The sequence below is a fragment of the Carassius gibelio genome, chromosome A3 (genome assembly GCF_023724105.1).
Source record: "Carassius gibelio isolate Cgi1373 ecotype wild population from Czech Republic chromosome A3, carGib1.2-hapl.c, whole genome shotgun sequence".
Taxonomy (NCBI): Eukaryota; Metazoa; Chordata; class Actinopteri; order Cypriniformes; family Cyprinidae; genus Carassius; species Carassius gibelio.
The window spans coordinates 16,092,932-16,118,254 of record NC_068373.1 but is presented as its reverse complement, the minus strand read 5'-3'; the positions used below and the strand labels follow the sequence as shown (position 1 = coordinate 16,118,254).

Here is a 25,323-nt window from a genome sequence, read left to right as displayed (position 1 = left end):
GATTGGCCAATTCACTCACCCATCAAAACGCCGGATATTTTTCCTGCACATTTGTAAATCCTCTTATTGAAACAAAGTGTAAACATAGACACAATGCAAATAAGAGATTCATTGTGCGGTGTAGAGAGTTTCACTGAATATTGTAATGGAACTTTGCGCCATCATGATAAACTGAAGCGACTGAGTTTTTTTAGTGATTATAAAAGGAGCGCTCTGGTTACTAGTAACCTTCTCTGAGATGAGGGAAAGAGTGTTGCATTACATGCTAATGGGGTAAACTCCTGTTTACTCTAATACTGAAGACTGATTTGTTCACGTTCATGATGTTTGGTCCTCCTGGTGGCCTCCATGGTTCCCCAAGTTGACCCCTGGTCGATACCACTGAAGACAGACCACCTTTCTCAAGTGAGAGGCATGATTTGACATCCAGAGCAGTGGAGCCTTCATGTTTGGCTCCTTGCCAGGTGTCTTTCTACAGTAACTCCTTGCGAGTGTGAGGCTAGAGCCCCATTTACGAGACACCTACACCCTTCTCTGGGTGGTGTGCAGCACAGAACGAGGACCTGTCCTCTTGTGACGTGTCCTTTGTGCTAACCTTTCTACAAGAGCTGCTGGACAAGGGGCGCACCCCTTCCAAGGCTCAAAGTGTATGTGGAAGCCATCGCGGTGAATCATGCTCTTGTGGCTGGGCAGTCAGTTGACAGAAATGACCTTGTCGTTGGGGAGCTCGGAGATTGAATCCACCTTGTCCTCATACTGTGCTATGGGACTCATCTATAGTCCTTTTAGGCACTCCAGTCAGATGATTTACATCCCCTCTCACTGAAGACCACCCTCATTTTGGCTTTAGTGTTGGTCAAGTGAGTCTGTGACTTGCAAGAACTTTCAGTCAGTGCTTCATGCCTTGAGTTTGGGCCTAATGACTGTAGAGTTGTCCTCAAACCAAGACACGGCTATGTGCAAGCTCTATTTAGAGCAAGTCATCACTCTTATAGCTCTTCCCAATTCAGAGGAAGAGCATTTTCCCAATCCACTCTGCCCGGTGCTGGCTCTGAGTGTATGTCGAGAGCTCTGGCTTGTTTAGACACTCATTTTCTTTGTGTACTCCGAGGCAGCTCTAAAGAACTGTCGGTTACGAAACAAAGACTATCTTGCTGGATAGTGGATGCTATCGCCCTGACAAACACCTCAGTGGGCTTACAGTATGGGGAACTATCTATCTATCTTTCTATAGTGCTGTGTAATCGATTAATCACATCCAAAATAAGTTTGTGTTTACATAATATATGTGTGGACACACACAAACACACATACATGTATATAGTAAAGAAATATTTACTTTATATATCTTACGTTTATATATATATATATATATATATATATATATATATATATATATATATATATATATATATATATATATATATATATATATATATATCATGTTTCTGTCGGTGTATGCTGTCTGTTTTCAGTTGATACATCCTTAAATTTAAATAAGTGCGTTAAATTTACATCTAACCACTTCTATTATATAGTTATCTCTGCCTAGACTAGGGCAACTTCAGTAAAACGTGACACCACTTGCCACTTGTTTCCATAGACTCTCTTCCTGACAAAAACAACCGTTTGCCCTCTGATCGTCCGCCAGGGGCGCAGTGTTTTTGATGTAGCCCCGCTGCGCTGCGGTTCTGGGGGATTGAGACGCTCTGCTCGGTCGGCGGAGGAGAGGAGAGTCTCACTTCACAATGAAACGAACACAACCGATGCACGAAAAACCTCCGATTTAGAAAGGTGAGTTATCTGCCCTATTACTGCTTAATGACCCTACCCTTTCTGCTCCATTACCCTCAAAAGCACTGAATTTATATCACTGCTCCGTGTATAACAATGTGCCTTCTTGCGCCATGCGTTAAACGATCAGCGTACAGCTATTGAAACTAGACTGATGGCAGAGAGTCGTTACCGCACAGATAATCGAGGGATATCTGATCGCCATGTTGTACAATCGTTTAATTTTATTTGTAACTTATAGTAGTAACCAGGCCAGTTATTTTCTGTTTTTCTGGACAGGCAAAATTGTAGCTACCCATGATTTGATCAACTTCCGTCATTAGTGTTTGACAGCACGTTTTGTTCTTTGTTTTTTAATTGTTGCTGTTTTTCTTGGCTTAAAGATAGTAGTCATAACATTTTCATGCATATAATTATTCCTAAATTTTAAAATTAAAAATGTAAAAGTTATCTAATATGCTTGAAATTTTATTTTGTAAAATATTTTGATATTGGAGGATAAGGGGGGAAAAAGGTTAGAAATTATGATTAGACAAAGTGGATATTGTAAAAAAAAAAAAAAAAAACCTACCCCCCCCCCCAATGTCTCAAAAATCCTGTTTTTATGTATATGTTTTATGCATATACTGAATGCATCCAAACTGCACTCTTTGTGTCGGTCAGTCTCACGCTGAATTGTTTTTGTAAAGTAGTTTGCTGGCTTCTGCAGGACTAGTGTAGGGTACGAGGAGGGTGACCCACCCACAGCTGGTGCTCAATAGATAAGTTATCAGAACGCTGTGCTTAGCCATTATGATCATCACCACTTCTAGCGGTTGCTTTCTTTTAATATCTGCATCCATGTTTGCATAAATGTCATTATTGAAGAGCAGATTGCATTAGGTTGTCATTCAGATGACGAGGTGGTCAGCAGGTCTCCCTGGTGAAAATAATTCTGACCTAGACATCTGTGTCTATACTGATGTCTGCAGTAGACCTGTTTTTTCTGTTTTTCAGGTGGACCGGCAGGATGGGGGAAGGGCCTTCAGCTGCTATTACACCTGTGCAGCAGATGCTTGCGTCTGGCACCGGGGCTGTACTAACATCTCTTTTTGGTGAGGAAAAAAATCAGCACCATCATGTCATCATTTCAGTTTTAATTAAAAATAAATTTTTGTAATATCTTCCCTGCATTTGTGTGATTTTAGCATAATGTTCTTTTGTGTGTGTGTGTGTGTGGGAAAACAAATAATGTGATTCTTTTTAATGCACACACACTACCCTTCAAGTATGGGGTTAATCAGTTGTTTTCATCAAAGATGCATTTAAATTTAAATGTTTCTTGAGTTGTTTTAAATTGTATTAATATTTCACAATATTATTGTTTTTAATATTGTTTTATTTGGTAAGCTTAAGTGATGACTTTCGGTAAGCTTAAGTGATGACTTTCAAAAACATAAAAAAAACTTTGGTACGATGCTGAATGTCAGGAATATAATTATGTGATCATAAAGTAACTTAGTTTAATTTGACATTGGAAAATGTGTCTCTTTCTCTCTCTCTCTCTCTTTCTTCAGTCACACCACTGGATGTAGTGAAGATCAGACTTCAAGCCCAGCAAACTTCCCTCTATCAAGGTCAGTTGAGGACGCTGAGGACATTTTCCCACTGGTTAATCGATGTGTGACAAAACCGGTGATACCCGTATCACCGCGGGGGTGGGGGCGTTCCCTCTTTTATTTTCAGATTAACGGCAGTTAAGTGTCAATTGCTTGACCGGAACAACAAAATACAATGTCAAACTTACTTTAGCCTATGTATAAAACAAAGAACTTTTTACAAAACAAATAAAAATACACCATGCTATAGGGCAGGCTTTGCCTAGTATAAAATAACAAATAACTTGCATAAAGTTTAAATCGGTATACAAAACTGAAAATAGGATTAGTAAACATGTATAATATATAACCAAATAAATAAGAAATGTAGAACGTTTATTAGCAAAACGAGTAAGAAAGCTTGGAGCCACGGCAAACACCTTAATGTTAAATGACGTAAAAATCAGCAAACAATGTGGAACCAATTAAAAAAGAAAAATATGTTTAAAAAACATCCAAAATCACCTTAGATAAATGGCAAAAGTCAACAGGCTTTTCAAAATCCAAAATATTGGCAAACAGGTGCTTTTGCATTTAGTTTTAAAACGAAATGATCCTGCATGTTCTTGTCTGTCTTACTTCACTCTTCCTCACTGGAGAAATGATCAAAACGAGGGTGGGGGTCGGTGCTGCGGTGGGCAAGTGACGTAACCGGTGTTGTGGCTTAACACCGGTATCACCGTCAGCACCATCTATCGCCGCAAGCCTATGGTTCAGATATTAAATTATTCAGTTTTCACAGACAGAATGAAAGATGATTGAACTGTGAACATCTTGCATTTATCCTAGACATGATACAAGTCACACCAGTTCAACATCCTTGTTTTTTTTGTACTGCTCCCATTAAGTTTTTAGCTGAAATATGTCTCTTGAAGGTAAAATGAAGATTTTTTTTTGTGCTAATAGCATCACCAGAATAGCAAAAATAGTGACTGGTTCCAAACAGGTTTCTTAAAAACACCCTTGTTTTCCAGTGCTTCCCCTAAACGTATTGCACTAGTTGTGCGTTGAGTTGGTCATTATCCAAGCAAAGCAAAGTTTTTATGGCACTACAGTGTTTAAATGTTTTTAGGACATTGACGTACACGCTGGCATAATTTGATCTATTTCAGCTGTCATACCAGCAAGAATGAAGCTATACTGTCATTCAGATTCTTAAGATGTTTTTAATGTATTTGAAAGAAGTCTCATTAAGGCTGTATTTATTTGATAATTTTTTTTTTTTTTTTTTTTTTTTTTACGAAACAGTAATATTGTGAAATATTTGTATAGTTTAGTTCAGTACACACATAGCAAATGCAAAATGCAGCACAAGACCTATGAGCTGTCTCTCTCTCTCTCTCTCTCTCTCGTAGCCCTAGGACCAGAGTCAAGGCCCTGGGCTGGGGTCATCCGCCCTTCAAAATGTGAGTATGTGAACTGCATGAACTGTCATCTGAGCTCATAGTCCCCATCCAAAACCAAGCAGTTCGCTTCATTAACACTAACTAACTACCACAAGAATTACAAACACATTCTGCAAAACAACTAAGTCACATAGTGTGGACAACATCTTGGCTCATGTCTCTGAAGGGCTAAACACAAGGTCACATTGCAAACAGACATGACAAATGTGCACTAAATACCACAAGTTGAAAAAAAATGCTTTCAGTAAATGCATTTCAGAGGTCTGCTCTGCTGTATATAAATATTTATTCAGCATGTTTATAGCAGACAACCATTAAAAGAACTCATTGGGACAAACTAAAATCCATGCCAGGTAGACCTACCTTGAACCTGTCTTGTGTACTATCCAGAAATAGTAGGAAGACTGCTTGTTTATGCCAAAGCTGGATTCACAGCACGGTCAATGCCATGGTCACTAATATTTATAGAACCTCTTATCTAAGACCTCAGTCCTAATCACTAAATCCTTTTAAATTATTGGAAAACCCCCGATGTCAAAGCATCACATGGTTGCTATACTGTAGGTGTGTAAAAACAACAATCCAAGATTATTAAGGGTGCAATTTGTTTCTTTTTCCTTTTGCTTTTTGAAACCATATTGTGGTAGTGTTGCAAGCTAACAGAAGTAGTGATGGATCTTTTTCTTGCTACATTGTGACATATGTAGGGTGGTGACAATTCATTGACTGTTCATCGTTTTTTTATTAGATGGAGGCAGATCTGAATGCAAGCTTTCTGTGTTAGAAAGGGACAGGGCTTACAAGAGCACTACATGATCAGAGAAAACTAGCCCTAACCCACCAAAGAGAAAACTGGTGCTTCTCTGGAAGATAGCAACTTTAAAAAGGCACTTATGGATGGATGAATTGTTCAATAGAATGCATTAAGAACATATATGAATTTGTCATTTCATGCTGACTTTAACCCATACAATATGTATGGTGTACAACTTTAACCTATTCTATTATAATCAGTTGCACGGTTTAAAAATCAAGTGTTTTGAAATCTAAAATAAACGTTCACAAAGAAATTATCTTTTTTTTTTCACAATTGATCACTGCAGTCAATTACGTAGTTTGGGTGCTTGTGGCCATTGAAAAAACATGTGGAAAAGTATTACAAATTAGATTCATGCTACTGCATTTTGTCTGTCTTTTTAGGGAAATGCTTCCTCTATTGTAACGGGCTGATGGAGCACGTCTATGTGTGTCAGAATATGTCAAGCTGCTCCAGCTGGTATAAAACCCCTACCCACTTCAGCGGGACCGTGGTGAGAAATCATTTGCATCTTTCCAAACTGGGAATCCAAGTTTTTGTAATCACACAACTGATTATAAACTCACTTCTTGTTTGTCAGGATGCATTTGTAAAGATTACTCGTAATGAGGGGCTCAGGTCTCTGTGGAGCGGACTTCCTCCCACACTGTAAGTCCAGCATCATAATACCAGTGTACAGTTATAACAGGTGCTAACATATCTAGTCTAGTCCTTTTATGTGTGTGTCTGTTCATGAAGTGTGCACTGTTACTCTCGACTTTGATTCTTAGTGTTTTTCTGAAAGTAATGACTTGTAGATCATTAAGTTATTTGATAGATTCAAAGATCACTGATTGAAGGATTCGGTAGACTGATTCAGACAGATGACTCGGGTGTATTGAAGCGATCTATCGCATATGGGTCATTATATGTCAGTAAGAAAACCGTACTCATGCTGTTTACTGTCCAAGCAAATGACCCTTTGTCTTTGTAAATGTATAAATAACATGTTAATGATTGAACGTCTGGATCAAGTTCACTGTAATCTTTTTTTGGGGTCAGATCCCTTGAGCGCATGGCCTGACAAAACAGCAAATGAGAATAAATGGGAATCTTTGAAAAGACACACATTTGTAATTGGTGCAAAATCAAAAGTTATTTTCAACTCACCCTTGTGTTTGAAGGGTGATGGCGGTTCCTGCCACAGTCATCTATTTCACCTGTTATGACCAGCTGCGAGACTTCCTGCGCTACAGCATGGGCTATCAGGGGGACTATATCCCCCTCATAGCGGGAGGGTTAGCAAGATGTGAGTATTAACTTATACGTCCTGTCTCATCCAAGCATCTTTCACAAAACTGCTGCATTGTACTGTGTATTATGAAGATCTTATAAGAATATTACATGTGTCCCTAAACATAACTCTGAAAACCACAGAATACATGGATACGATATTGGTTATTGGTTGAAAGTAGAGGTGTTTGATTTAATGTATCACTCAGCTTTGGATATAAATTGGGTTCTCATTTCTCCTGATTTGACATTTACATTTGCTGCTATCTAACACTCATTTGTAGATATATTATATATTATATTAACATTTTTAGCTAGTACATATGTACACAAACATTTGGGCTCAGACCGATATCTTAATATTTTTGAAAGAATTCTTTAATGATCACTGAAGCTGCATTTATTTGAACAAAATACATTAAAGCAGTTATTAATTATGTAAAATTATTATATTTGAAAACATTTCACTTTTGCATTTTGATTGCTTCCATTGTCCTCATTTGTAAGTCACTTTGGATAAAAGCGTCTAATAAATTAGTAAATATAAATCTGTTTTCTATTTGAATATATTATGAATATCTCATGTGTAATTTATTCATGTGATGGCAAATTTTTGCAGTCATTTCTCCAGTCTTCAGTGTCACATGATCCTTCAGAAATCATTCTAATATACTGACATGTTTAAAATAGTTGTGCTGCTTCGTTTTTTTTTTTGGAAACAATTGAATACTGAATAGAAAGGTGAAAATAATTTATCATTCTTTTTTTTATATTATTAATGTTTTACTGTCACTTTGGTCAGTTTAAAACTTGCTGAATAGAAGTATTCAGAATGAATTTCTTTCAAGAAAAATCTTACTGACCCTAAACATTTGAACGGTCGTGTATACACTTTATCTTTTGCAAATCTCAAAATGAAAATATATTTTTCTAAATCCACTTCTAGTATTTAGAAAGATTGATTTAAATTTTATTTTAAATGCATTTAGTCAAAAAAAAAAAAGCTAAATGTTAATATCAGTGCATCCATACTTTTGTTGTACTTTTCCCAGTGTACTGTTCGATCGTTTCTGCTGTGGTGTGATCTCTGTTGTCAAGTTATTGACGTCTCTGTGTTGCTCAGTGGGAGCGGTGTCTGTGATCAGCCCTCTGGAGTTAGTTCGGACTAAGATGCAGTCCCGCAAGCTCCCGTACAGCGAGCTGATGGTGTGTATCCGCTCGGCTGTGGCTCAGGACGGCTGGTTATCTCTTTGGAGAGGCTGGGGACCCACTGTTCTTCGGGACGTGCCCTTTTCCGGTCAGTGACCCGTACACTCTCTGGCGGCGTGATGGTGAACTGATGTTCCCCAGATGCAATGTTTGACTGTTTTTATGTTTTCTTTCCCCTCAGCCCTGTACTGGTTTAACTATGAGCTAGTGAAGGCACAGCTGTGTGAGCAGTACAGGGCACCACAGACCTCATTCAGCATCAGTTTTACAGCAGGGGCCGTCTCAGGAGCAGTGAGTAGCCTATACTCACAAAAGCCAAATATAACTGATGACTTTTACTTTAAGTGATGCATTAAAAGAAGGAATTTGATGGCTTTAATTTAATATAGAGGAGGTTATGAATGATTACATTATGCTATGGTTAGAAATAACAGTGTGAACAAATAGAGCGTGAAACCTTATCTGGCCTGACTGTTTATCAATAAGGGCGTTGTGCATGAGAACAAATGCTGGGTCAGCTTCTGTCCCAGATGAATTTAGGACATGAGTAGAATTGAGCTGAAATCTAACTAATGGTCAAGTTGATCTTTGTACATTCTAACTACATAACATTACTGCGTTACTGAAATGAATTGGTTCTGCAGTGGAAATAGAATTGATTTGTGAATATAAAACAACTGAATAATCATTAAGTGTACAATTAATTATATATAGAATGTTTAAGGACAGTTTTTGTTTGTTCTTTTCTACAAGAAGTATCAGTAAAAACCGTAACTCAATAATGAATAGTAATGTTGTGAAATATTACTACAATCTGTTTTCACTTTGAATATATTGTCAAATATAATTTATTTCTGTGATGCAAATCAGAATTTTCACCAGTAATTTCTTCAGTCTTCAGTGTCACGTGATCCTTCAGAAATCATTCAGATATGCTGCACAAGGAATATCATGTTGAAATTAATATTTGTGGAAATTTTGATACACACACACACACATATATATATATATAGATAGATATTTATTTTTAATTGAAAATTCAAAAGAACAGCATTTATTTGAATTTTTTTCTTTTATTTTTTTATATGACATGCATGTATTTACTGACATTTTTAAATGTGGTTTAAAACCTGGTTAAAAAATATATTAATAAAAAAATGAATGTCTTTCATACCATCCTAGGTTATCAGAAATATATATATACATTTATTTTTTACACAGATTGCTGCAATTCTGACCCTGCCATTTGATGTGGTGAAAACACGCAAGCAAATCCAGTTAGGAGAAATGGAGGCTCTTGGAGGTACAGCAGCTTCTGTAGTTTCACCTGTTAACACGTCAGAAAGAGTGAAGTAATACAGCCTGCATGTTGAGTGACATATGATGTCATTAGGTGACGGCTCACTGTTAAAAACAATCTGGGGCTGATCACTTAAGCTAGATTTAATTACATTTATCAGGCATCTGATTTCATGACATTTTGACCTTTGGCAGCAGTCTCTGTGAAGAAACCATCCTCCACATGGAACATGATGAGGAATATCTGGATTGACATGGGATACAGGGGTTTGTTTGCAGGTAAGCTCTAACATCTAGTTATAGTGACGTCAGAGTAGTTATGTAACTTCAGCTTGCCAAACTAGAAATTGACATCAGTTAAAAGAGACCTGTTTGTTATGGTCAGGATTAGGGCTGCACGATACATTGAAATAAATCTATATATATTGTGATCTATTTAACAATATTGTGATTGTCAAATCGCACAGACTGCTATTTCAGTAAACATATGCACTACTGGTTTCAGAGTGAAGTGCGGCATTTATACTCGTGCAATTCATGTTCAGCAGCGCGTCCTGGAGCTGGCCGCACATATTTTTGTTTGTATTTCTGTCCAAATTAAAAGCTTGATGGCTTACCATTTGAAAATTAACAAATTAAGTCGTAACTATTAGTATTGTAAATGTACGGTAAAGTGTAGTGGTATGTTTTTATGCACTCTCCAAATAATCACCCTAGTCATTCTTTCCAAATATAGCTACTTCCATCATCTGGAGTAAAATTCCTCTACCTTTACATATCACAATATAGCACAGAAAATCTTAATATTGTGATGTCAGTTTTTCTTATATCATGCTGTCTTAGTCTGGATTAATAAACGCAATAGTTTATAGTCATATAATATTATAGTTTATGGTAATCTTTTGGACATATAATATATTGCATGCATAGAACGGTGTTGTAAGATTTGTGTAGGCCCAAGCTGGATCTGAAATTACAGACTATAGCCTTTTTATTGTTTAAACAGTCAGTAATGTTGTATACATTCAGGTAACTGCTTTGCTTTTTTCAGGTTTTCTTCCAAGAGTGATCAAAGTTGCTCCCGCCTGTGCTGTCATGATCAGCACTTATGAGTTCGGGAAGACTTTCTTTCAGGAGCGTAATCTGAATCGGGCCAGATGTGGACTTTGAGATGAGCGGGAGGAACAGAGGTTTGTCCAGGATAATGAGGAAGCTGAGAGAGACTCCTTGCCAACACAGAGGACTTTAACAAAGCTTTGAGTTAGCTCTCTGGGGGAAAAAGAAACTATGATTGTTGGGTGAGGTGTCCACTGACTGACACAAGGAATAAAAGCTGTGAGACGTAAACCACTACTTGAGATGAAAGACTTCCGTTATGATGCATCAATAAATGCAGTTTCCCCAAAAACCCTGTGATGCCTTAAAGAACAGTACCAAAGCATGCTGGCAGAAACACTACCTCCCCATAATGCCCCACTCAGTGAAATGGCTGCCGGTTGACCGTGACTTCCAGGTTGTAGTATCTGCAGTGCATGACTTAAGTCCCTTTTATTAAAGACACAGTGCTGCCCTCTGCTGTTCATGTTGAAACCTCAGACTGAACGGATAAACTGCTCAAAACTGAGCTTTACTGTCTTCATTTTCAGCAAGTAACAAAAAAACTTGTATTTTATTCAGTTGTGTTCTTTTTTGCAAATAGTTGATTCACCTAAAGTATATGACTTGTCATTTGTGTGGCCACTGAACTTAGGAAAAGCCATTTTTATTTTAAGTTTTGTGCATTGAGAATGTAAGGCCCCTTTTTAAGGCAAGGATTGTTCTAGTCAAATCTTGTCCTGTTATCTACACGTTCACTGCATTTAATTCAGATATGAACTGCTGCAAAACTTAATGCTGACTTGAAATTATTAGACAGTTCTCAGATTTTATTAAATAAAAGACATTTAAAAAAGATCTTCATCTAAGAAGTTTAATTTTAAGACAACTTTATGTGCATCACCACATTATACAAGAAGCATATACAGAAATTAGTTGCAAACTTTTTTGTTTGTTTGATTGTTTGTAATTATTTGTAATATTACGTGTGTTATGATTTATTTTTTATGTGTAATTTATAACACTTGAAAGTAAGAAACATTTAAATAAATATTATATAAACATCAGCATGCATATTTCTTATTCTTGGTTTGGTGGGTTACATTTTATAACTTATTTGAACTTGCATATTATTTACTGATTCGATTCTGTGTTCAGACTTGCCATTCATTATCAATAATTATAATAAGAAAAATGTTAATAGAAACGAGACATTAAGATTAAAATGACTTCTATTTAACTTCCATATCTTAGATTTACAAAAGTATTTTACACATGTACCTGACATTTATCTTGAAACAGTGGAAGATTTAATATTTATCATGTCTTAAGCTACACGTGGAGTACAATCATTAGTGCACGTCATAATGCACAGATCCAATCTTCTGACCATATCTGATTTTTTTGGCCCGTCTGTTTACCTTCAATTTTGACACGACTGGTACCCAGCGATATCTGTTTTTTCATAATTCTCGCCCAAAATGATTGTGAGTGCTGGCACATAGATCCTTGGGTTTTGAATGGCCGTGCTTTTAAAATGATTTATACAATTCACGTCGAGTGTCCATTTGCCAGCATGTAAAACGGCTGCCATGGATGTTTTGTAGCTCAAAATCTTACGGATAACGGATTTTCATTTGGTATGCTATTTTATACAGCTTGTTAGAGGTAGAATTCCTTAGTGAAATAAAGTAGGGCGAAGATTATATTTGTTAGATTAATTCAAATGAATTAACGAGATAGAGAAAAGAAAGAGCACGAGATCGAATGGAGGGCGACGCCACTACAGGATCACGTACGTGTGACGTGTGCGGTGACGCGCATGTTGCTTTATAAGGAAGGGCCGCCCTTCAGTCGCTCTCTTTCAATCGGTCTGGGGACAAAATGGTGAGTGGTCGACTCTCTTTCACAATCCAATCTAAATCAGAGTCATCCATATGATTTTAAATGTATAATAATCTGTATGTTAGACATAGATGGTAAACAAGTGTTTTGCTGTGGTTATGGAGTGTAACCGCCGCGTCTGAGTATTTTAACGCATGGCGCGTGAGAAAATGACAACGTTCTGCTCGGCTTTGAGATCTTAACACACAGAAACGATTTTAAATGCATTTTAGAAAGCACAAAGATCGAAGTAAGATATTATAGCCATTATGGCTGTCAAATTGTGGTTTTTGTTTTTGTTTTTAGTATCGCTATGAACGATGCTTGCACGTATTTTTACGGCCTATCACGTGAAGTGTAGGAAGTTCAACTTTACACTAGAATTAAACGCTAGAAAAAGGGCCAACGTTAACGTTAGTCGTTTTTATGCTGTCCGGCATGCCTTAACATGTGGCGACCCGTTTAACTGTAAGTTGACTTGACCTCTTTTTGGTTCAAGTTACCGAGAGAACTTTACACGTGCAAGAAAACATCTTGTATGCAACTTAGGCCACACAAGGCGAGACACTGCAGGTGAATGGGGCAAAAAAAAAGGAAAAAAAAAAAACACTTGCCTAGTTGATTGATTACACTGATTATTGCAAACATTTTTTGTATTACAAGCTTTCAAAAATGTTATGTTTAAATATGCAAATGAGGCATTATTTAATGAAATATGTGCTAATTTGCACAAATGTCTAGTACAAAAATACTAGATGAAGTCCGTTTCAAAATTTGTTACCTTTTTTTGACTTTAGAGTCCTATGTTTTTACAGAGTGAATTCTGGTTATCTTTTTTGATCACTCCATAATACAGAAAATACTGTGAATAGCCAGAAAACAATATATTTTCACAATTTTGGGGGGAATAAAATGTTTATAATCAAGGAAAATATAACGTTATATGAACAAATCCCTCTGTAAAAACCTTCAGAATATAGACCGGAATAAAAATGTCAAGTTTGGTGTTTAAGTGCTACTGAAGTGGAGATTTATGGGTCAGTGTTGAAGAAACTAATTTTGAGAAAATGGCCTTTAAAAATATGTATTGTTATTGAAATCTATTGACACAAACAGATAAAGTGCTATAAAAGAAACACTTAACAGTGTCTTTTGGATGTTTTCCTTCCACTAGTTTGAAAAAGCACTTTATGAAAAACCAAAATCTCAAAATTGACAGGTGCTTAAAGTGTTTTTGCCTGCAGTGTCTCACCTTAAGTACCGTTAGAGTAACTTAACCCATTAACTTTTTTTGGTACTTTCTTGTTCATTAGTGTTTTTCTGTTAGGAGTTGCAACTTGAATCTTACTTTTATTTTTTATTTTTTTAGTTTGTTACTAAAGTTGTGGTAACCTATAGGTTAATGTGAAGTTAACAAGTTTTCTCTTACACAATATTACATTGTTACAAAAGAAGAGTAGATTAATAATCTGAAATTTTGTGTGTAGTCTCACCGTAAATTTTCGGCCCCACGCCACGGCTCTCTGGGCTTCCTGCCCCGCAAGAGGTGCAAACGCCATCGTGGCAAGGTGAAGAGTTTCCCTAAAGATGATCCCAGCAAGCCCGTTCACCTGACTGCTTTCCTTGGCTACAAGGCTGGCATGACCCACATTGTCCGTGAGGTTGACAGACCTGGCTCAAGTAAGTTAAAGTTTTAAGCATTCTGATTTTGTTGCATGTAGAAATGTAAAATCTGTTAAAGTTTAGAGTGTCTGCCAGTGATGATATCCTCGACGGGCGGACATATTTGGGCCTTTAGCCCTTGCTGAATGTCGAGTTCTGAGTGCAGTTTCATAAATTCCTGGTCCTAAACCTGCATTCTGGGTTTTTATTCTAACTTGTGCTGCTTGTGCTTAACAGAGGTCAACAAAAAGGAGGTGGTTGAGGCCGTGACTGTTGTGGAGACTCCTCCCATGATTGTGGTGGGTGTTGTTGGTTACGTCATGACTCCTCGTGGCCTGCGCTCTTTCAAGACCATCTTTGCTGAGCACATTAGTGATGAGTGCAAGCGTCGCTTCTATAAGAACTGGTAAGGCCTGGTTTTGATGACTTGTGATTGGTTGCATGTTTAGTCTGGAGCTGATAGTTGCTGGCCAGATTGAACTGTCATGTTTCTCTGAGCCAGTCTAACGTGTCGGTGTGGTGCAGCTCCGCTCAGGTGCCTAGTGCCCTGATGAGCTCCGGGCTCCTCTGGCTGGTGGAAAGGGCTCCTTAGAAACCATGCCATGAGCCGAAATGACCTTGTGCTGTTGACGCCTCCCCTTTATCATGAGGATGGGCAAGCAGCCATGCCCAGTCTCCTTCCACTGGCCTGCTGGGCTATGAAGGAACTGTGCCAACCTTTCTTTGTGCCCCCATCTTCCAATTTAAGGTACAAATCCAAGAAGAAGGCTTTTACCAAGTACTGCAAGAGGTGGCAAGATGAAGAGGGCAAGAAGCAGCTGGAGAAAGACTTTGCCTCCATGAAGAAGTACTGCCAGATCATTCGCATCATTGCCCACACGCAGGTGAGCTTACAAGCTGCATCTCACAGAAGTGTGGGCTTCGGTGACCACTTTGTGTGTTGGAAAGGCTGGGAGATTATGGACGTCTCATTCAGAATGTCACTTTATTGGTTTTAGCCATTTAATAAAGCAAGTTCATTCCACATGTTCTGATGGAAAATATGAATGTAAGTGACTTGATTACAAGTCAACACAGACTTTGCTTTTAATTTTGGGTCCTGTGAAGAAATTCCATATTTTTTCAGTCCTCTATAAATTCTTTTCCTGGAATAACTTTCAGAAACTTTCACAATTACAAATTTATCAAAGTGGTTTCTGTAACTTGTCACATGTCTTATCCTTAAAATTCATAATGAGACACTGACAATCTAATAACTATTTTACACAATTGCACTGTCCATGCAGTGTACAAAATGACTTGTATACAGTATGGTTTATGCATAAATATTGGTTGTATGGCTTGTGTGTTTTCTAATGTATACTTAGGCTTTTTTTTCTAATAGAGCTTTACTAACTATCAACTTTCTGTAGATGCGCCTGCTGCCCCTCAGACAAAAGAAGTCTCACTTGATGGAGATTCAGCTGAATGGAGGCTCTATTGCTGATAAGGTTGACTGGGCCAGAGAGAAGCTTGAGCAGGCCATTCCCATCGTTAACGTCTTTGGTCAGGATGAGATGATTGACGTTATTGGTGTTACCAAGGGTCATGGGTACAAGGGTAAGTGGATGGCTTTTTGTTCAACCCGTCTTTTATGAATCTTGACAAGCATTGTGCACATAATGATGAAAGACATGGATTAATCGCGTCAGGCATGGCGCCCGAAACACATGAGGAAATTTCCCATGCTGCCTTCCTTCTGACAGCACACTTGCCATATTTTAGTCTAATGAGCTTCTAAGTGCACTTTCTGATCAAAAACTTTTTTACTGTAGGTGTGACAAGCCGTTGGCACACAAAGAAGCTGCCCCGTAAGACCCATCGTGGTCTGCGTAAGGTGGCCTGTATTGGAGCCTGGCATCCTGCTCGTGTGGCTTTCTCTGTGGCTCGTGCTGGTCAGAAGGGCTACCACCACCGCACTGAGATCAACAAGAAGGTAAGAGGCCTCTGAATTAGACCCAAGCTTTCCTGGAAGACTGGTGTTAAGCGTTTCTTTCCTCCTGGAGTCTTGTTTCTCATGATATTTTGCCTTTTAGATCTACAAGATTGGTGCTGGCTATCACACAAAGGATGGAAAAGTAGTTATGAACAATGCCTCTACTGAATACGATCTGTCCAACAAGAGCATCAACCCCCTGGTGAGTGTGCAGATGCCTGCCTTATGTGCTTTTCAGTGACTTCAGGCTGTGTAGTCTTTAAGGTTTTTAATGGACTTGTTTTTTTTTTTTTTTCTCACATTAGGGTGGCTTTGTACACTATGGTCAAGTGACCAACGACTTCGTCATGCTGAAAGGCTGTGTGGTCGGAACCAGGAAGAGGGTTTTGACTCTACGCAAATCTCTTCTGGTCCAGACCAGTCGCCGTGCCCAGGAGAAGATCGACCTCAAATTCATCGACACCACATCCAAATTCGGTCACGGACGTTTCCAGACCATCGAGGAAAAGAAAAGCTTCATGGTGAGTGCACAGCTGCTTTGGTGGGTTCTGCCTCTGCAGATCAGTGCACTGTTCGTAACCTGTTTCAGCCTATCAATCTGAGATTTGGGTTCCATTCCAGTGCAAGATAAAAAAAAACAGTGAGGCAGGGGAGTGGTGCCTCTCTTGTGCTTTCTCCCTGTTCACTCTCTGATGACATCACTTTTTTTTTTTTTTTTTTTTTTTTTTTTTTTTTTTTTTTGTGTGTGTGTAGTCCGTTAAATCGGTTAATAACCAATCTTTTCTTTCAACAGGGGCCCCTCAAGAAAGACCGCCTTGCCAAGGAGACTTCATAATTTTACTATGCCACTGCTCTGTCTGGTGTTGTCATGCAGTACTGCGGCTTGATTTAATAAAAATTAACAAAATGAACTCTCAATGCGTTTTTTTTCTGCATTTCAGAATAGAAGACTATTCTTAATCCTCATTGGTTTATTTAAAGAAACCGGGACACAGTGTACAATAAACATTAACCTCAAAGGGGGAGATGCGTAGTACCAGGTTTTAGCTCAAGAGCTAATTTTCACCCATAGTCCCTGGGCAGGCTGATGTTAAGCTACAATATATAAACATGAGTAATAAGTAATTGTTGCATTGGTTCTCAACCTGTGTCCCCCCCCCCCCCCCCCCTAAAGTGTTAGGGTTACATTGATTGCGATGCATACGTTCAGTCATTTGGCTGTTTGCTGGATTGAAAAATAAAGACTTTACAGTTTGTACATAATTTGAGTAACTAAAAATATAAGTTGTCAACTGCTTACAAAATGTGTACATCAAAACTGAAACCAAATTATACAATTAAGTCACCCTAATCTTGCATGTATAGATTGAACCCAAATGGTTTAAGAAACATGGTCTAATGTGTGCATGACCTCTGTGGAAAGGTTGCTTCAGGAAAGCAATGCTGCAGGAATCGGATCAATGGCAGTCTTGTAGATTCCCCTGACTAAGTAAAAATCCTGGATTACAGGTGTTTGGTTGATTTAATGAATGCTGCATACACTAGTCAACATTTGAAGTGGATCCAAACCTTTCATTGGTTGTTCTAAAACCAAAATGTGTTTTTCGCAATTTATGCATATCATGGAGGTGTTATTAGTCAATGTTGTCATTAATGAAATGTCATCCGTATACTTTTTTTTGATAATCATCAGAGACATGATTGTTTGTCATTGGGTACTAATTGCCCTGTCAGCACAAGTGTCTGTAATTGAGAACTACTCTTTCAGGACTCTGAAAGCTTCACTTGAGGTCAGAAAGTATAGAAAATCGATTGAGTGGGACTGCGGGATTCTGACCTGTTGTAATATGGCAAGATTTTGTCATTATGGATGACCGTGTCAGCCAATATCAATGAAGCTTGGTGATCTTAAGGATGGAGTGGCCAGCCCGGTCACCTGACTTGGACCCCTTTGAACACATTTGGGAGCAGCTACAGCCAAGAGTGCAAGCACGCCAGGTCCCTCAAGAAACCCATGTGGATTTGCAAACCCCAAGCCATCCCTCAACAGAATATCCAAAACCTAATTTCAAGCACGCACACGGGATGCTAGTCTGATTAGAGTCAGAGGTGAACAAGTCTTTTGATGCACTCTTGTCTTCACTAATGTGACAAGACACTTCACACCTTGTGACAAACGATCATGTCTGGGCTCCATCAAAAGTGATGAGGCATGAAATTCCATTGATGACAACATTGATTAATAGCATACTTGTACATTAATTTTGAACAATACCCTTTCTTGTCTTAGGACAACTTCAAATTATTATTACTGTATACCTTAGGTACTGTACATTCACAAGGCACTTCAAGAGACTTCTAGAGCAAAAGTACATTGCAGAAAACGAAAGTCCACCGTAATCTCAAAACGCTTATATGTGCTACTGTTTAGTCCACAATTCTCATATAATATTCTGTTAAATTACTTTATTTCTCAAATAGCTCTAATTAGCTCACAATCTGAAGGCAGTTTCATTGTAATGAGGGATGATAGGACTAACGAGGGCAGTGTCAGGAATTCTACCCATTTTCCCTGTTCATGTTCATCCGTCCAACCGCAACACCCCACAGCACTCATGACCAGATGTCCATACCAAAGAAACAGCTGGTTCACCACTCCCTCTAGCCTCCCACCCCATCCAACCATTACGTCAGAGTTGGACGAGGACCACAGAGGACTTTCATTGCACTCTGCCTGATCTCTTCATGTGTAAATGTTGCTGTAGCAATCTCAAGCAACAATGGTTAAAGCTTCCCAATGCCTCTAGTTTCTGTCTTTGAGAGCCGAGCATCCCTCTGAGCATTGGGGGCATTAAGTTCTGATTGAGGCTTTTGTTTACGATAGTCTGATGGGAACTCATCTAATTAAGACTCTTTGTCCTTACTGACTCATTGCAAAACTGCTTCCCCCACCATTTCACATCGTAAGAACCATTTAAACACCGTTTAGGCCTTTCTTCCTCCTCGCACTGTAGAATCCCTTCACCCCTCACCCACCATCCTTCTGGCAATATATATATATATATATATATATATATATATATATATATATATATATATATATATATATATATATATATATATAATTTTTTTTTGTTTTTGTTTATATATATATATATATAAAGGAATATGCACACCAAAAAATGCAGAGTTCAGGGTCCTTTGAACAAAAATGTATTACTGAAGATGTACATAGATACTTTTAGAATGAAATTAGACATTCATTGCCGACTCATTTTTTTTTCATGAATTGGAATGTGTGTAAAGAATCGTGAGTGATAGGAGGACACAAATTATACACTTGATGCATTCTTCAAAATACAGTGATCAAAGGACATGAAAACAATGTTGCTTTCCAAGGAAACTTTAAATTGAAGCGACCTTCAATGAAGCTTGATGACATGGCAGCTGAGGTATGTAGTTTTATTAGATTAGCAAAGATGGTAATTTTTTGTACTTGTGTCATGACAATTTGGATCCCCCCTTGCCACTGGGTTTGCATTAGGAGCGATCCCATTGGCTCAAAGAAGTACCTTTTAATAGGTGCTATGTCTAGTCCCTGATTACAGTTCCTAAAAGTTCTATTTGGAGGTTAAACTACATTATAAGAATCATTGATGTTTTAGTTAGCTTACTTAATATCATAGTGTAAAGATTACTTTGATCCAGCTGCATAATCATAGGCACTATGCTGAGACTTTTTCTAAATGCCTAATTTGACTGACTTTAAAATGTTATGAGCAGTATTGAAAAAAAAAATTGATAACTAACTTTTTAAGACTAGTCTCAGTTTATGCAACCAACCACTGGTTTGCCTGATAGTTTAGTTAATATACTATGTAAGGTGAATGGGACACATAAACTCAATTGTGTTCATTTCCTGTTCTAACAAAAGGTACTATGCATTCTAAACGGGATATATCAGCCTTTGAAGGGCACTTCGGAGTGGAAACAATCATGGCCACCATATTGAAGGATTGTTCCAAACCAAAGTGCTCAAAACTGGCCACTTCAAACTGATGGACACTTAGGGCTCTTATGATCCCTTGTGCATGATGACGGCGTCTCTGTGTGTGCACGTGATTATGACGCAGAAGGGCAGTTCAAGAAACAGTTGTTTGGTCCCCTACACTCTTCATCCCTTCGAAGCTCTTACTCCAGAGGGTTAACCCTTTGAAGGGATTAGGGCATAGGGATGAGCCCTTCAGAATGGAATGCAGGGTTAGTCAACAGGATTTTTGCTATAATTTTTTGCTATAATTTTAGCATGTATGTCATCTATATGTCACGATTCCACAGAAAGGGGCGGGGCACTTGTCAATCAAGAAGCTCCTCTGGGAATTGCATGACAAGGTCAGTGACATTGGATTCTGACTAGATTAATGTTAAGGGCATAAATCTGTCATAAATAAGACTAATTGTTGTCAAATTATGTTTGTGATCTATTCTAGCAACAAAGTATGTATTAAAGTGTTGAAAATGTGTTTTCTCTTCCAAAGAGTTTTTTTTTGTCTTCCAAAAATTTGTTTTTCTTCACATTATCAGATATGATTGAAAATGTGGGACAGCATGCTTTGGGTAATCTGGAACAGACGGTTCAGATGGAGGAAATGTACATTTAAGGGACTTTATAAGTCTAATGACTGTGGTGGAAAAATTAATTGAACATTGCTTCTGTATACCTATATGCGTGTGTTTTATTAGAATTGCTGTGTGGGTTCAGAAGAGCGACACCTGGGGGGGAAACAGATGTCTGAGTATGACCTGAGAGGGTCATTGGGCCATTTAGTGGGGGAACGAGGCCCGACGATGACCTGAAGGGGTCACCTAAGTCCTAAATGTGTGAGAAACAGCCCATAGAGAGTGTTCCTTGTTATGTGTGGAAATTTACAGCTGCTAAGACTCTGTAACCTTGATGCAGCAAAGGGATATAAGGTGGAGGACTGCCCTCCTCCTGGGTAGGTTTCACTTTGCAGGAACTCAGTGTTGCTGTATGACTGTCTGACCTTCTTTGCAAAGAATAAAAGCTTTCTTTTTAATTATACCTGAGAATGAGTCTGTCTCTTATGCTGATGAGAGTTGATTTAAATTTTGCCACGAAATGACACGGGCTAATATATGCCATAATGAGAAATGGGTGTTAATGTGGACTACTGGAGGTTATAACATCAGCATAAGTTCACAGTAGCTGGCAGGTAGATAAACCAGAGATGCTACAGAGATGGAATCTGGGAAACATACTCCAATGGCAAGCAAAGTATGTTCCTGTGGCTCAGTGGTAGAACATTGGGTTAACAGCACAAAAAGGTTGTTGGTTCAATTCCCAAGGAACACACATAATGGTAAAAAAAAAAAAGAGGTATAGTCTGAATGAACTGTAAGTTACTTTGGATAAAAGTGTCTGCTAAATGCATAAATGTGTTAACATCAGATGTCATGCCCACGGACTGTTGGAAAAATGTTGGATGCACATTTTTCCCAAAAGTGCAAACTATTCAGGAATGTTAAAGAATGTTAAAGTCATCATCAGATTGGTTGAATTCCGGTAGATGTGCGTTAATACAATGTTAAACAATTTTAATAGAGTTTTAAATTAAGTTAAATGAATTAACACAGTAGATCGTTAATATTGTGTAGAGATAGAAATAATTGTTCCGATATTTGGTATATACATTTTCTTATTGAGATTTCTGCGCTTGTAATTTTTTTCATGATGCTTTAAAAAAAAGTTGTGATATTGTGTTTAGCATGAATAAAGTATGGTGAATATCGGGCATCACGTTAGTTCAGTCAGGCCACGTTAGTCACGCTTGCATCAGCTGACAGTCAGCTGTTCCTGACGTGTACCAATCCAGTCTTGACACCTATCACCTGCGGTCCATTTAAACTGCTTGCAATTAACTCCCTCCTCCAACCCCAACTCCACCAACTGAACCTGTAATCCGATCTAACTTTGTTCTTTCTTTACAGTCTCTTCATAGGAAGCAGTCTCTATCACATTTTGTTTACAACTCATGTAATTGTGAATTGTAATTATGTATGCTTATAATGGTTCTGTTCTGTACCCCAGGGGGGTTTGTCTTGCTGCTCTCCCCGCCCCGTCCCAGCATGGCTGCATGGACAGGCGTGTGGACTGTTGCCCAGAACATAACCATACCGCCAACACTAACTGTATGCAATTATAATTGTCATAAATATACTTGACGGAAGTGGTCCTGATTGTAATAGGCTTTTTAAGGACTAATACATATGTCCCAGATTATAAAGTGACCTGTCCCATATCCCAGGCAGAATTTATATATTTATTAATAATTTTGTTAAAAATTTTTTGTTGCACAAAACCACTAATAGGTGTGGCATGTGCCCACTGGGAATATTATACATTCTTTCTTCTGGTGTGATTAGAAAAAATCTTAGGGATTTCGGAAAAGTCTAATGTCCAATCTAATGTGTTAGATCGATACTGAAATAAATCACAAAATTCAAAATTGCAAACAGTGTCCCAGATAACCCGAATTCATCCTACATGTTTTTACAACAATCTTTAATGCAATTACATGATTTTTCAGTTTTTAAAAGAACAATGTAACATTGTTCAATTATAAAAATGGAGTGTGCAGGAAAAGAGAGATTGGAAGGGATTAAAGGGCCGAAGCGGTATGTCATTGTGGCTGAAGGGCGAGTCTGTGTTGGTCTCCTCTCTGTGCTGTGCACTTACATAAGGATCTCTGGCAGGGCATAGCTATTCCCCACACTATCCTATCTTCTCCTCTCCACCCCTCATCCATGCTATCTAAACATGCTACAGTCAGTTAACACACTCACTGATACCATTGCTTCTATAGTGTATGATTCATGTTTAAGGATAGTTTTTTTTTTATTTTATTTTTTTATACATATTATTATATATTTAACAAATGTTATTCATTGACTGTCTTGGTTTAGATTTCAGGAGGATAATATAATGCCCAAATGCACCTTGTAGCGTCATAAAGTGCACAGATGTTTTGTTAAGGACAAGAGCATATGTGCAGAAACAAGCTCTGGACATTTTATGAATTAATAATAATAGTAATAATAAAATATTATATTTATGTATTTCATTATTATTTATTTGTATTTATAACTCTTATTTGACTACTATTTTTGTTCTTTATTATGTTTTAAATAAATAAAAATATGGAGGAAAAACTTAAATGTAAAGAAAACTGCAATACTGTTAAAATACATGTTTTTATAGTCTAAGGCAGCCATTTCTATATTTATTTATTTATTTATTTATTTGTGCATATCCTTTTTAGACTGCATTAAAACAGCACAGTATGAAAAAAAAAACTTATGTTGCCATTTATGATTGCAGAAAATAATACACATGCATTGTTTTTTGTATTTTTTATTTTATTTAATTTATTTTTTAAGAGAGACAGGGTAGAGACAGTGGACAGTCCTTAGAATCTGCCTGACTGCAGCCCTCTGATGCACAAGTGCTGCACTGTGGAATCAGTATTCTGAACTGGTTCCTATGGACACAGCATTCTAAAAGGCAGCAACAGCATCACCAGACAGACTCCTGGGCCGAAGACAGGCCCAGCACGCGCTTTCTCAACTAACCACTAGAGGGCGAGTGGCGGTGCAGTACAGGCCACCGTCTGTCTGCACGTGGAAAGGCAAGGGGCGCAGGGAAATGGTTGGTCATCGCGCTGAGCATTTTTGTGAGTGAGAGAGCAGAATTTCTTGGTGTTGTGTCATAATTTACATTCATTACATTGTCAAAGTCTCTTATTACATGAGCAGTGCCTCATTAGCTCATTAGCCAGTTCAGTTGTCATTCGCAGAGTTTCTTTGCCTCGCGGTTTTCAGGGTCATTCTTCAGTTGGGGTGGCAAATGAGAGGCAGAATTTATAAAAATGCTTGTTTGTTTTTTTCTAATAAAATATATTGCTATGCATTTCAAATTAGTTTAATGTGATATCAATTAAAATGAAAAACAAAAACAAAAGATTTTTAAATGATTTCAATCAAACACTGGTGACACAGCCACTTATGTCTATGTCATTTTGAAGTAACACCACAGACTTTATATTGCAAGTTACCATAGGCTCTGTGGTGTTACCAGAAGAAGACAGTAACACCAAAGGCAAATCAGCCTAAATCCAGACTTTTCTAAAATGGAGGCTGCAATCATGATGTTTTCAAGATCAGGGGACATTTTGCAAATATTAATAAGTATGTATTTATCAAGTTTTTGATTAAAATATGTAAAAATATGCAAGTTATTAACATAACACCACAGACACTAATCAAGTACGACACCTGAAATTGCCAGACATTAAGCTGACTTTAAGAAAATTAATAAGACAGAATGTACTCCCCATGCACCCCTCAGATCAACCAGCACCTGCAGTGACCTTTGCACACTGGAAGTAGTCTAAATAGATTTCCCCCTTTTCTTAAAAGGGCAAAATCCATTGTGGTAACACCACAAAAATGAATTTGGGGGACACAACTTTTTTCTTAAATAAAACAAAATATGTATTTTTTTTTAAATTGTACGTTAAATAAAACCTATATTCACATTATAACCACTTTATTTGTGTTATCCACATTATAACCACCTTATTTGTGTTATCCATGATACCGCTCTAAGGTATGCTGGGAACATGCATATTTTGTTACAAATGCAATCTCCCAAACTGAATTAAATATGTATTTTAAAACTAAAAGTTAACTATTAATAGTGCACAAATTGTGTTGAATACAGATATGTAAACTTTTTTTAATTTATTGGTATTTAAAGTTAATTCAACTGTAGTAAAGTAGAGGGACACCACTTGTCACCGCTATTGAAGAATGACCCTTCATCCGAATGGTTTGCATTAGTCTGCAAGTGCTTTCAGTTTAATTTAAAGATAAGCAAAAGCTCTTAATAACAGTAAATGATAAAAGGGCGAGTATTTTGTATTATACTACCGGGCCGTTGAAAACTTGAATCTGATCTGCTGACAAATGTTCCATTGCATTATTAGAAAAATAATGCACAGCTAATTCCAAGTCATTTTAAGCACTATTTTATATTAATGAATGTGCTGCTTCTGATGTTTGAGATGGAGCTGCACACACACAGAAACATTAAAGAGCACAGAAACACGTTGACCACGCTGCAACATCTTTAACAGCTTTAACTTGTCAATGCTGGCAAATGACCATATAAGCAGGATAATGACCGGCTATCTG

At 37.8% G+C, this 25,323-nt stretch overlaps 2 protein-coding genes and 2 non-coding genes across 5 annotated transcripts; all 4 read left to right on the top strand.

Annotated features, from left to right (window-relative positions):
* The first annotated feature begins 1,627 nt into the window (after positions 1 to 1,627).
* LOC127948985 (probable mitochondrial glutathione transporter SLC25A39) lies at positions 1,628 to 11,596 on the top strand. Of its 2 annotated transcripts, none has more exons than XM_052545891.1 (12): positions 1,628 to 1,794; positions 2,791 to 2,888; positions 3,351 to 3,410; positions 4,787 to 4,837; positions 6,038 to 6,147; positions 6,235 to 6,302; positions 6,818 to 6,942; positions 8,050 to 8,223; positions 8,317 to 8,426; positions 9,357 to 9,438; positions 9,633 to 9,713; positions 10,486 to 11,596. In XM_052545891.1, exons 2-12 carry the CDS (start codon positions 2,804 to 2,806, stop codon positions 10,602 to 10,604), a joined length of 1,065 nt encoding a protein of 354 aa, XP_052401851.1. In that variant the 5' UTR covers positions 1,628 to 1,794; positions 2,791 to 2,803; the 3' UTR covers positions 10,605 to 11,596. The 2 variants fall into 2 exon arrangements, with proteins under 2 accessions (XP_052401851.1, XP_052401843.1); XM_052545883.1 differs by having other exon boundaries at positions 9,630 to 9,713.
* Positions 11,597 to 12,276: 680 nt separating this feature from the next.
* On the top strand, positions 12,277 to 16,961 carry LOC127948978 (60S ribosomal protein L3). Its single transcript, XM_052545873.1, has 9 exons — positions 12,277 to 12,416; positions 13,901 to 14,093; positions 14,313 to 14,481; positions 14,824 to 14,959; positions 15,488 to 15,674; positions 15,890 to 16,050; positions 16,151 to 16,252; positions 16,356 to 16,571; positions 16,844 to 16,961. Exons 1-9 carry the CDS (start codon positions 12,414 to 12,416, stop codon positions 16,883 to 16,885), a joined length of 1,209 nt encoding a protein of 402 aa, XP_052401833.1. The 5' UTR covers positions 12,277 to 12,413; the 3' UTR covers positions 16,886 to 16,961.
* On the top strand, positions 15,727 to 15,824 carry LOC127966383 (small nucleolar RNA U83B). Its single transcript, XR_008155606.1, has one exon. It is a non-coding gene; the product is annotated as a small nucleolar RNA U83B (small nucleolar RNA).
* On the top strand, positions 16,615 to 16,751 carry LOC127966373 (small nucleolar RNA SNORA54). The gene has a single exon (XR_008155604.1). It is a non-coding gene; the product is annotated as a small nucleolar RNA SNORA54 (small nucleolar RNA).
* Positions 16,962 to 25,323: the final 8,362 nt, after the last annotated feature.